This window comes from Tympanuchus pallidicinctus, unplaced genomic scaffold, assembly GCF_026119805.1.
Source record: "Tympanuchus pallidicinctus isolate F22 unplaced genomic scaffold, pur_lepc_1.0 scaffold14, whole genome shotgun sequence".
Lineage (NCBI taxonomy): Eukaryota > Metazoa > Chordata > Aves > Galliformes > Phasianidae > Tympanuchus > Tympanuchus pallidicinctus.
In genome coordinates this window covers 2,935,150-2,948,223 of record NW_026294659.1, presented here as the reverse complement: position 1 = coordinate 2,948,223, position 13,074 = coordinate 2,935,150, and the positions used below count along the sequence as shown (strand labels likewise).

At 35.8% G+C, this 13,074-nt stretch overlaps 1 protein-coding gene across 6 annotated transcripts in view; it reads right to left on the bottom strand.

Annotated features, from left to right (window-relative positions):
- Window positions 1-13,074, bottom strand: part of CNKSR2 (connector enhancer of kinase suppressor of Ras 2) — a 204,265-nt gene that overhangs the window by 90,152 nt on the left and 101,039 nt on the right. For 3 of the 6 annotated variants that reach the window (XM_052673741.1, XM_052673742.1, XM_052673737.1), the window contains exon 9: window positions 2,894-3,040. The exons of the other annotated variants lie outside the window; for them this stretch is intronic. In XM_052673741.1, the coding sequence (XP_052529701.1) occupies window positions 2,894-3,040 (147 nt within the window). The remainder of the gene's footprint in view (window positions 1-2,893; window positions 3,041-13,074) is intronic. 6 annotated transcript variants of the gene reach the window in all.

The following is a 13,074-nucleotide window of genomic DNA, read 5'->3' as shown; positions in this document are numbered from 1 at the left end:
CACATTTTATTACAATTTCATCTCCCCAACTTATTCTAAAGTCTCTTGAGGCTTTCACTCACTTTCTGTACTTTAACAGAATTATTATACTGAGTCATAATGTCTTTATAGCTTGTGTTCGTTGAATTATACATATGGTTCAATTAACTTAGCTCTGAGATGACAGCACAGTTATAACATCCTCAATTATTTCATGATATCCTAATATAGGAAAACAAATTATCATATTTTCCTCTGTCTCCAAAGGAGATGGAAGTACTGCTCTTCCTTTTATCTTTTTTCCTGTTTGCTATCATTTTTATTTTGTCCTCTCTCATTAACTTCCAAGCACATGATTATGTGAATTTGGAACAAAAGTAATTTTGGAACAGCCACTATGTTACTTCAATCACAGAACACAGGATTTTTTGGAAGATTCTTTTTCCTAACATTTTCTGTCTTTTATAATAAATAAATACTGCAATAGAAAAATAGGAGCTATTAAAACATATTTTTATTAGCTATATTTATTTTCTCAAATTTTATAACACTACCTCATATTTTAATAGCTATACAATCAATTATATTGTATTCTTTTTTTACTGCTTTTTATTAATCAAGCATACAGCACCAATTTCACACTTAGGCTGCATTTAAACTTTAACTCCAACAGACTCTAACATCTGCTCACCTCTCGTTTGCATAAATTAACAACAAAAAACTCCTCTGTATGCAACCTCTGAAGTTTGTCTTCACATCACCCTGGAGCTTTTTTTGATAATCTACTCAGGAAAACTGCTGTTTCTCACACTAAAAATCACAAATTACAACAGACACACATGTACACCGCACACAGAAGTACTGAATGAGGTTCTGACCTTTTCCTGGTGTATCAGAATGGCGTCATGATACTGGGATTATCTTTTTAATGTTTAGCAGTGTCTCTATTTGTACTCATATTAGCCCAGAAAATAAGCCCAGATTTTCTATGATATCAGAAAAAAAAGCCAATAACGAACAAAAATGTCTATCTTTCACTCAACCTGAAAACATTACAGAAAACCTCTATGTAGACTCAGTTTCATCTTATCTAACAGAGGTAATCTTTATTTGATCTAGCTGTCAGCACTCTTTTTATCACCAAATGGAGAAAGAAGTATGTGTATGGTTCATTTTGCTGTCAACTAAGGTAGATCAATTTAAAATTCTTACAGATGAATGAAACAGTAACTGTTCTATTTAACTTTTATAAAGCTAAATAAGTTGAATAAAACCTTAGCATTTGCGCTGAACTAAGGATGCTGAGATGTAAATAAGAGCCAAATAGAACACACTAAAGGAGTTTTGTTTCTAGAACTGAGTATGGAGTTTCAAACATGCTCACAACTTTGTCTCATGATTGCCTTCACTGTAACAGGACTGCAGGAATCCTCACATTCTTACTGGACTTCGTTTGGTGGAAATTGGTTTCCGTCCAATTTCTTCCCACCCTTTTGATTTAATGGCCTAATTGCTAAGATCAATAGCTTGTCTCATAAACTTCTGTTGTGTGATCTTCAGTTGAATGACTCTAGAGGCAAATGATAAACTGAAGTTTACAAACTGAAACTAACTCACCCAAAAGGGATACAGAATGAAAGCATTTGATCTCATTTAAAGCAATGAAGCAACAATATGCATTTTTCATTTGTACTTATAATTTTACTAAAACTATGATAAAAAGCAGAGTCTTCAAGCATGGACATTCATACACACGTATGCATATAGATCAGCAATTTTATGTTTAGACACTCATGTGATATTCTAGGTTCAAAGTTTGTTACACATATTGTCAGTACTTGATATCTGAATGACCAAGACATCCCAATCTTCATAACCTTAGTCAGTTCGACAGACAATGAGGTATTCAATCATGATCAAATAAATGTATAAAAATACATAGCTGAAAGAAGTTCTTTGAGATATTAATTCTTTTTATGAATCTACCATTATTTTAAATGGCAAACACCACAGCCATTAGCAGTGGCATTTCCACATCTCATTTTCCTTTCTCTTGAACGATGTGGAAGTCTTTTCTCTCTCAAATGTACTTAATTTTAAATTAGACTTTTTACTGTGGCAATAAAAATGTACTGAAGAATGCATTCATTATGCAAAGAAAATAAAATTCTAAACATTGCCCTATCTGAACTGAATTTAAAAAAAGGGATTCTTTTTCAGTTCCATCTGTTGGTTACATGTTTTTTTATCAGAGTGGAGATAACTTTTATTTCCTAGAGAAATCCATCACATTGACATTTTATCCTGGAGTGAAACATGAACGTTTTAATGAAACCATCCCATGGTTTTCAGCACATCGTAGGCTTACTAAAAATAAAGATCCAGCTGGTCATCCTGTACTAAATCCGTATGCAATGGTTCCTTCACAAGGAACACTCTGACAAACATGCAGATTTATTTGTAGGGCAAATTTTGCTGGTCACGTGCTTTGTTGAAGAAAATCACTGCATATATTTTCCTACAATTCCATGACAGATCAAACTGAGGACTAAAGATCACTTCCATATCTCTTTCTTTGAAGTCGTACTGTATGGAGAACTTAACACTACGATAAACTAAAATCTATAAGTTCCTTAAGTATGCTTTCTTCCCTATGGCTAGAAAAGTCTCTGGGACTACTTTTCTGCCTTGAAAAGCACTGTGCTGATTACTTCTGAACTTTGACAAGTTCTACTAACAGGTTTAACTTCAGTTGAGCCTATGAGAACAAACTGCAGAGAAATCATTTCAGAAACAATTTTTCAAAGCATACAAGAGTAAATCCATATGCTGCTGAGATGAAGCACAATAAAGCATCACTGAGATAGTTTATAGCTAAAATGATGGTGTATGACTTATGATTAAGCTTCATTACCTGCAGAGCAAGGGGCTTCCATCTCATATTTTTCAGTAAAGCTGGTGCTGAGGTAAGCATGCTCTGAGGTCGCTTTTTCAAAGTTAAGATAACACCACTCGGATCCTCTCGTAGTGCATTCACCAAATTTTTCAACTGCCACCCCACCTGGTAACCAGTAAAATCATTACAATAAAATTGAGGTACAATATTCAATATCTAACGTCCCTTTTTAAATACGATTAATAAAATAACATAATAGGAGTGTATATAAATTTTAAAGATAAACTCTAGAAATGTCAAAAAAGTTACTGCATAAAAATCATGTCAACTAAATTAATTATTATAATGCATTAAGATGGATATGCATAATTTCATGTTTTAGAATTAATAAACTACTGTTACTCCACTGCAAAAACACAGTCAAACCTCAAAGTGTTTTTAAGTTTGCTCTATACGCAGACTTTAGGGACTAGAAGGTTAAAAAGCCCTGGCTTCTGTTCATACACTTCAATTGAAAACTGAACATTTTATACTCTAGAGTTGCTATTTAAAGTCCACTAACCACATGCAGTCATTCTAGTTGCTTATGCAAGCACAAACAAGAACAAATCTTCTACTCTTCACAGTGTTATAGAAATAAAATTAGAATCACAAGGCCTTTTCTTAAATAGTACTTCTTTCATGATGATTTCAGAAACAAATAGCAAATTAATGACAGAAGTACAGTCTAGCCACTACTTCAGTATTAAACCAAAATACAATTTTCCCAATTGAATTACAGCATGTTGAAACATTCTAAAATTAAAAACTTGACTAAAGTGGAAAGTAGCAGGCTTTTATTTCTAAGAAGAGGCTGGAGCTTTCTGAATCATTCACTTTGTATTGTTGAGAAAAAGTTCTTCAAATATTGCAACAGTACAACTGATGGCAACAACATCTGTCTAAATAAAGCCCAAGTTCAGATATCTAACTTGAAATGGATAAAGACATTGCATCCTTGCATCTTCAAGTTTGGCACACAGAGTGATAGCACACAGAATCATATTTTCCTTGAAAATTGTAGCCTAATACTTAGAAAGTGTTTATTTTGGTAAATTCGACAGTTTTCCTAACTTTATCCTATAAATTTAGAAGTGTGCTCTCATGTTGTTTAAAGGATCACAGTTGCAAGTATTTGTCTGCTTTCTGAATTTATGCAAGAACCACGTTAAAAAGGAAATTATAAAGTTGAGATGAGAAATTCTTTCCAAAAGAACTTCTAGAGGTCTGAAGTGGTAATGTTACACTATATCATACCCACATATTTGAAATGATCAAACAAGCAATATGAACAAACACAATGCAGATGATCCTTATCATCAGTATAGTGATATATGAAACAAATATATCTGTAACCCATTTTTAAGGTACGTTGTTGCTACTTTTTTTTTTATTTTAAAAAAATCTTATTTCCCATTACTCCAAAACTCACTTTGTTTCTTTAACATCACTGATTTTAAGATCTGATACTCTCACATAAACATGCAACTAAAGCCAACGGTAACACATCAACAATCCTGTATCAAAAACATAGTTCAAACTTCACTTTTGTTCAGCCACTGTGAACCTACCTGTCTTTCTCCACCACAGAAAACTTCATTATATCCAAGATGTACTTCTACAGCAGTATTATTGTAAACAAAGAAACAGGATATTGGCAACACTTATCTTTTTTGAATATTTTCCAGCTTCCACAGAAGACTTCCAAACATGCTGGAATTCTTATTTTCAGTCCCCTGTATTAGGGATATGGCTATTATATTTTGAATATAATTAAACATGAACATAGTCAAGTTTAGCTCAATACCTACATTCTGCCTGAAGTCTCCATCCTCTTTCAGTAGCATTGAAACCAAGTTTCTGCAAGTATAATGTTTGTGCCTTAATATCACGATTTCATAAAAATACAACACTGTTTTCAGAGACTTCCACTGCTTATTAGAAACAACCTATTACCTACAGTTCCATAACATTACATTGGGCATCCATATGGTTTCATTTGCTCTGTGCTACTCAAAAGAATTAGAAGCCCATGGTTCATGTAAGGTATCTGTTTGTAAGCTACTGATGCCTAATGTAACAACCGAAGACAGACTTACAGAGAGGAATACTTCTACTGAATAAAGAAGCACAGGGAGCCTGGAGGAGAACATGATGTGACCCTAGCTACAGAATCAAGCTGCAAGGTTCTTGCCATTTAAGTTGATAGGATGCTGCGTGGGAAAGCTGTGCTTTAAAGCCATCTGTTTATCACTGAAACAGCCAGAGAGATATAAATAAAATTGGTTTCTCTTGCTAGTAGCTTTTAAACTGTTTTAAATGCAAGTTCATATTTTGCATAGATAAACAATAAACAATATTGTATATTTCAACTAAGCTTTACATTGCTATAAATGGAAGATTATCTAGTCTCTATATGAGAATTAGGGGATTAAAGTAAAAAAAAAACCACAACACTTCAAAGCACTAGATCTGATGTATTCAATTTAGAAGCTCATGAATAGAAACAATTTTGCTTAGTTTTCATAGGAAATCTCTGGGTTTACTAAGAATTTCAAATGCTGTTCATCCTCTGTTTTTATTTATTTTTTTGACAGGAGCTTTCTGGCAGGTTCAGGCAGTCCTTGGCCTTTTTTCCACCGTCTGAACAGAAATGATCACATGGGTCTAAGAGGAACAACTAACTTAAGAGAAAGTCCACAACCAACTGAAACAAGCTGGTGCCCAGGAAGGAGTCATGATCTTCATTTCTCACACTGTTTAGATCCCATCAAAATTCAATTTGATAGGAACTATGCAGAAGCAATTTTATATGAGGTTAAGCTGAGAGGAGGAAAAGGCAATGAATATATCTGGAACTGAAAATGTTTTTTTCAGAAATTTGCTTTAGAGATATGTAATCTAAACTTCTAAGTATGATTTGAATTTATTCTCTCTGGCCTCTCCTCAGGATCTGCAGCTTTCTCATTATCGTCACAGCTGTCAATTCTCAACTTCTAATCATCAAGATTTTTTGGCACAGCTTTCAAAGTCCCTACCATATCCTTTATCTTGCCCACGTACTGCAAACACAGACAGTAATGGGAAAGTTTCCTCAATGGTTTGGGAGATGAAGAGAGGATTATTTTCCAGGCCACCTTTCTCAAGGAATTAATTTTCTAATCAGGGAACTATACTGGCCAAGCACTCAGTTACAAAGATGAAGAAAGTCCCTGTTGTTAAATTGCATGTCATCAAAAAAGCTGTGGCCAGATGTTTCCTCAGTGGCAGCCTAAACCCAGCCTTGAGTTTTGCTGTGCTGTGTCTGAGTCCCCCACTAGGCTGCCAGCACAGCACAGCACTGAGTGCAGGGAGGGGGTTTGGAGGAGAGTGGAGAAGGATGAATGCTACTCAAGGAGCAGCAATGGAAAGTAAATGCAAAGATGGTGGAACTTGGAGAAGAGAGATAGGAGAGAGCACCACAGGTTGTCATGAGTGTAGGTGCCCTTAGATGCATTACTAAATAGTGTACAGTCTGAAAAAATCCAGAAAAGATTGTTAAAGGAGACTACAGAGCTGCAGCAGCAATTAAAAGCAGCACATAAATCTAACGCAGACTGAAACTAAATCATATGGAGGTGAAATTATAGTAAAATGATAAACAGAACAGAATCCACACTTTTACAGGCATATTCCTGTTCACAGGGTCACCAGAAGCCAATGAAAGTCTATGTCAGACATTCTGCTTCCATGAAAACCGCTCTTTCTCCGCAGATATGTTAATTCATTCCTGAATTGCAGATTTGCAAAAAGGGGAAAAGTACTAATTTTTTTTAACACTTTTTCTTTAAAAGCAGTATTTTCCTGCTAAATATAAACTGCAAAGGGGTCTGCTATTTTATTGCTAAGTAAATATGGAAAATCCATTCTGCCATTTAATTTTAAAAGGTTACTAGAACAGAAAGATAATAAAAATTCTTATTCTTTTGGTGCTTGCTGTAAGTGGAACGCAGCCAGAGCTCTTTGACGTATCAACCATTACAAGATTCAACCTTTAATCATTTTTGAGCTAATAAAAATAGAATTTCTAGGAGGAAAGCATATTCACTGTAGGAATTTTTTTTTTTAAAGAAACCCCCTTTCACCCACCTTGCATTTTATAGATAAAAAATAGCACATAAGAAAAAATCCAAACCCTAACAAAATAAAAACACACTGTAAAAACACACTTCAAATCATTGTCTATCAAACATAGCTAGCTGCTGAGCAAGTCTGAATATGACAAGGAACTATCTGGTTTCATGCTGTTAAATTTGCAGATTGATTTTCATGAACACTGACCACCACAACTGAGGATGGTCAGCTGGCAGCCCTGTGAAAACAAATACCTCAGTAGAAATCCCTTCTCCCAGCTGCAGATGCCTGAAAAGGTTAGAAAATAATGGAAGGCCATAGGTCTTTCACCTCCAGAAAACATTATGGGGTGAGGAAACCACAGAAGGATGTTTGTAGCATGGACTACCGCAGAGATGAAAGCTGTATCTGTATGTGGTGAGAGAAGTAGTGTCAGGAGGGTAGCAGATGTCTTTCAGGGATTTATTAGGCTAGCATAATAATGAAATCCATGCTTATGTAACAGTTTTCTCCCAGAGAAGAGAGATTCATAGTATTGTGATTTAATTTACTGTAATTTTAATTAAGGAGTACTTCTGCTTTATTATTTAAATGAATATGATTATATTTTATCCACTGTTACAGAATTTAGTTCCTTTCACCCCTAGAACATTTCTGATCACACCACTCTGTATTGTTGTCTGAAGCCACAACAACCTAGTTTGCATACAGATATTTCACAAATATTTGATCAGTGACTAGGAATGATTTTTGAGGGAAAAAAATGGGGGAGTGTTTCCCTGTTACAGGATATGACCAAAAATAAAATAAAATAAAATAAGGGTAGAATTCAGTTTGCTTGGTTTTTATGCTTCTCTGAAGTCCGAAGCACCTTTTCTAGCTTCGTACATGGGATTCCCCACAGCCACCTGCTGCCTCCAGCATGATGGCTGTAAGGTTCCCCTCTCTTGAGCCAGGGGTGCAGACCACCACAGGAGACAGACAGGCTCTGGCAATTTGGAAGGCTTTCACTCAGTCTTCCACCCACTCAGGAAACACGAATCTCAGCATTATTTAGACTCAGAGGGGTTAATTCAGTCTTTCAAGCTCAAGCACCAAGGTGTGTGTAATTTCAGGTGCAAGGTCTTCCCTTAGGCAAAGCATCATTCTGACAATAATACATGGGTAAGATGCACAGTCATTCAGCTGGCAAGAAACCATCAGTGCATTGCACTGGGAGCAGGGAAACTAGGATTCCAGTTCGAATTCCCAGTGATCACTTTTGTGCCATACAAATATAAGTTACAAGTGTACTGCAGGGTGTGAAATCCACCCTGTGGCGAGCAGGCCCTCTTCATTACCCAGAGTACAGTACAGACATTGAACCATTATGAATAAAGATGCTGCCACTCGGCCTCATCTCCAGATGCTCCCAAGGAACACAGAGCTTCATTTCAGTGAGGCTTCTCAAGGGACAGATATTTCGGCATACCCAGGTGGCCACAGGGGAGAGATCAAGAAACTCCAAGGCTGAGTAGGGAAGTGCTGATAAAAACCTAATCAGGCGCAGACATTTTGTATGAGCTGAGGGCTCAGGAAGGCTTTAGGCAGACCAGATCAGACCCCAGTTTCTCACAGATTACTCTTCAGTATAGCCATCAGAGGCCTCACTCCTCATGGGATAAAGAGTAAAGTTCTCCAGCAGAAGGAATGTGCTCCTCAGGAAGAACTGCAATATTAAGCCACCACAGCCACATCTCCCCTACAGTAATTCTTTTGTGCATTTACATCACACAACGAGAATTTGAGGCATGCATATGTATGTATTGCATGTTCTCATGTTTAAATTCCCCAAATGGTTGTCCTGGAATGAAAATAAGAAATACACATAAACTTAAGTGCTTACACACAAATAAATATGTATATATTTCCATGTTAAATTAACGTTATGACAACTTAATATTTTAGAAAGATTCTATGGAGTCAATAATTCCAACAGTCTTTGACCCCTGCTCATCAATGTATAAATTCACTGAGACCTGCAGCTGTCCTACAGCTCAACAGTGCTTGAAACAGGTCTTTCTTGAAACTGAATCATATAGTGAAAATTAATTATCTAGTTTACACAGAAGTTGTAATGAAAAAGTTAGTCTTTAAAGGTTACCAATAAACCAAGCAAACTGAAAAAAAACACACAAAACTAAAAATCAAGCCAAAACAAAAGCCTTTAATTAAGCTGAAAAGTTATGTAGCATCATTTAGCTAAAGGAAGGAGAGGGATGGAGAGTTAAAGGAAATTGCCATAGTAAATCATTCATCATTTAGCTATGAGAGTTCTTTTTGTTCCTGTTTCATTTTACTGCTATTAAATTGATCATTCATAGCTAATGTGTAGCATTCAAGTCACTGAGGTGTTCTAAGCCAGTAATGAGTTTTTTGTTTCTTTTTTTAATAACAATTTATATATTCAGAGCACATAAATTCAAATCAAGCAGAGAATTTCCTTGCTTTAATTTTCCCTCCCTCATGACACGGCATTAACTTGCTTTTCCTACTGCTTTGATCCACTTCTACAATTATCACCATCTCACACTCCCTCACTGTCACCTCCCAGCTTCATCAAAGTTAATGAATTATGCAGCAGAAGATCAGGCTGGAAGCTGAAGATCAGCTGTGTAACTTACACAGCTGCTATCTGCATGCAGCACAGAGGTATTCAAAACCACTGAGTCCTAGCACATACATGGCACAGGTTGTGCACTGCTATGCTATCAGTCAATTTATCTGTATGGCTTTGAAGACGTCTCCTTATCCTTTGTTTGCTTTACTACAATGTACTTTAATTTTCAGCAATCTCAGTTAAAAGGAAGATTCTTAGGAGCAGAATAATCCTTGTCCTTCTTTCCAAATTCACGTGCCTGACCTTAAACTTACAGCAAGCTTTTTAGCTTGTTCATAAAGGACAAAAAGTTCAACACATCTTCTATAGGCATCAACATATTTAACAACTGGAAAATCTGATTTTACATCTGTCATCTACTTGGGCATAAAACATAAGCTCTAATCATGGATTTCATACATCAGACTAAGAAATTTTGAAAGAATAATTTTAACTTCAGAATTTACTTTTTTTTTCACTACTAAGGACATCCTGCTTACATTGTAGTTTAATCTCCTGGAAATACAAATCACAGCAACATTAGTGGAGAGTAATAACCAGAGCACTAATATATATATTATTTGAATAATATACATGAATATATATGTATATAAGACATATGTTTGTGCTCTGGTTATGTATATGTTATATATATATTTAAATCAGAAATATATTCATAAGGTTTTTGGCAGCATACTGTATTTAAATATTCCTGTTGGAAAAGTTAATGCCATTTAGAGAACCTCTTATAGCTGCTTTTTAAAAAAAAAATAAAAAGAAACATTACTCATCTGGTACAGGAAATAAAGCAAAATACTGAACAACCGTATTAAAAAAAAAAAAAATATTAGAAGACATATTCCTAAAGAAAGTTTTGTCCAGAAAGATGAATTTAGCAATTAGTATACAAGGATACTACACAAAATACTGCAGCCATTCTTAGCAGGTATACCCATATGAGTATGGTCATAAGAATAGTTTCCATGAAAATATTTGATTTTTCTATGGAATCAGAAAATTGGTTATCACCAGTGGTGAAACTATGAAGGCCGACCAAAAACATCTACAGAAAAGTCAACTGCTTCTGCAGTAGAATTCTTAATGCTACTACAGCTTCTAAAATGGACATTAGACCCTTCAAAGTCAACCTAGATGTGGTGTCCACCTCATTCATTACAAAAGAATATTATTTTTCTAAAGAAAAATAATGGAAGAAATCAACAATCTGATGAATGGCTATTCATATGTGTTCATCTACTCACATGAACGAACTACCAGAGCTCAGTGATAATACAGCTGTCTATTCAGAAGTTAGAGCCAGGACAGAAAGCTTCAAGAGAGCTTTAGGATGTGGGATGTGGCTACAGGTCTTCATGACTGCAATCAGTCATTCCATGCACTCGCACTGAATCACATCTCAATCCTAATTAAGGAAAGGCATCTCTAGAACCAATTTCTTCTATTACTTCCTCCAAGGCCTCTAGTCATCAAGTTTCTTGCAGCTGGACTTCTATACAGCTACAATAAAAGCATCCCGATCCCACAGTTAAGGTTTATCACGCCAAGCGTATGTGCTTTAAGTGCTGTGACTACACAGCAGAGGGTACAGAGCAGGTGCTTTGGAGCATGCATCAAAGAGCACACTGAAAGTGGTATGTTTGTATCCAGTTCACAAGTCCAATCCTGACGCTCACCAAGACTGAACCAGTAAGAAGCAATTTCTACCACACTTGTGATTTAAGATTAACCCTTCCAGGGTTTCCATTTCAAGGCATGGGTTTAATGCTTTCTGCTAAGCTAAATAAGCGGTTTGACTTCAGGTACAAGCAGTCATGTATTTTTGTTATCAGCTGGGAGACAGGTAGCTGCTGAAAGGCACTGTATGGCTTTCTGCTGCAATTGACCTAATTTCACTGGCTGGTGGCAGAGGTGTGCAGTTAAGCGTGAGAATTTCATGTGGAAAGAGTAAAGGGAAATTATTTAAAGTTGAGCAGAAACAAGATGCAGCATGTGTTGGCCAAGCTTATGGTGATCTGTCTAACAAATGCAGCCATGACCCAATTGTTGCTTGATTTGCCATGACAGAGTTAGAAGTGCAAGTGAATGGCACTGCATACTTTTTACATAAAAATAAGGCTGCACTTAGCAAAGTAGTGTATGCATTTCACATGTCAACTTTGAACAAGCCCCAGAGATAAATTGAAGACATATTTATCAGGCAAGAACATCCAGAATTTGTGCTACTGAGTGGTGCTGCTCAGGTTCCACAGGTCTGAGAAGAAGCATGGGGAAGTTCTCCATGAAAAGATGTATTATCCATGGAGTCTGAGCATTCTTTCTCCCTGGAGAGTATTTCTTGGAAAGCACAACATAATTCACCTGCATTTGTCAAATTTGTCTCTCATTCTCTCATTTATACTAATATAAAAATGCTTGATTTGCACTCATCATGGAAAAATAAAATAACCTTCCCCTACACATTCAATTTCTGCAATATCACACTGCTAACATTTGCGGTATAAAATAATGCATTTATGTCAGTCCTTGCACATCTATGTAAAAAAAAAAAACACACAAAAAATCATTGTGTAAAAAAGAGATCATGAATAACATCACATGATCTCAACATGGATTCCAACATGTTTCATTCTGAAAGGATCACAACAATTCAGTTCCTTTATCAGTACTGTGCAACAGGGATGAAGTAAGAATAAAGAACTGAACTGAAAAATTGAGAGGGAATTTGGAGGACAGACTACAGTTGCCAAAAATCACAGCACGGTCCTCATACCCTGACAAACTACAAAGAGTTCAAAACAGTGCCTTGCAGAGAACCAGATTATTTTAAGAAAGACTTCCATTATCATATCTGAGTATACCTAAAAAGCTTTTTGCTCTAAATCCCACTTATCAAATTTTCCTGTTTACATTTATGAAATCATCATAAACAGAGGAAGTCCAAGGATTTGGAAAGCATTACAATATGATCCAGGAGATAGCATTTTATCTCATCATCCATAAAAGCACATGCATAAGAGCTATAGAAGGAAGTTGAGGAAAAGGCGAATTTCTTTTGAACATTTATGATTTTGCTGCATTGTTTCATTATTCAAGTCAAGCATCATAAAGGAAAAAAAAATTAGTTTAAATGAAAGATGTTAGCAGAAGCTATTTTGTGAGGTTTCAAACACTTGACATCAAAATCTTGGCTATCTCCTCTGCTGTCCCCTTCCTTGCATTTTCTAGATCACTTTTCCTCATAGACTCATTAGACATATTGTTTCCTTCATAGCCAAACTAACAAGGTCTTACAGGAAATACCTGTATTCAGAAAAACCAAGCCCAGATCTGAAAAAAACAAAAAAACCCGAAGAACTGCAAAACAATGCGGAAAAACTGAATAAGTAGC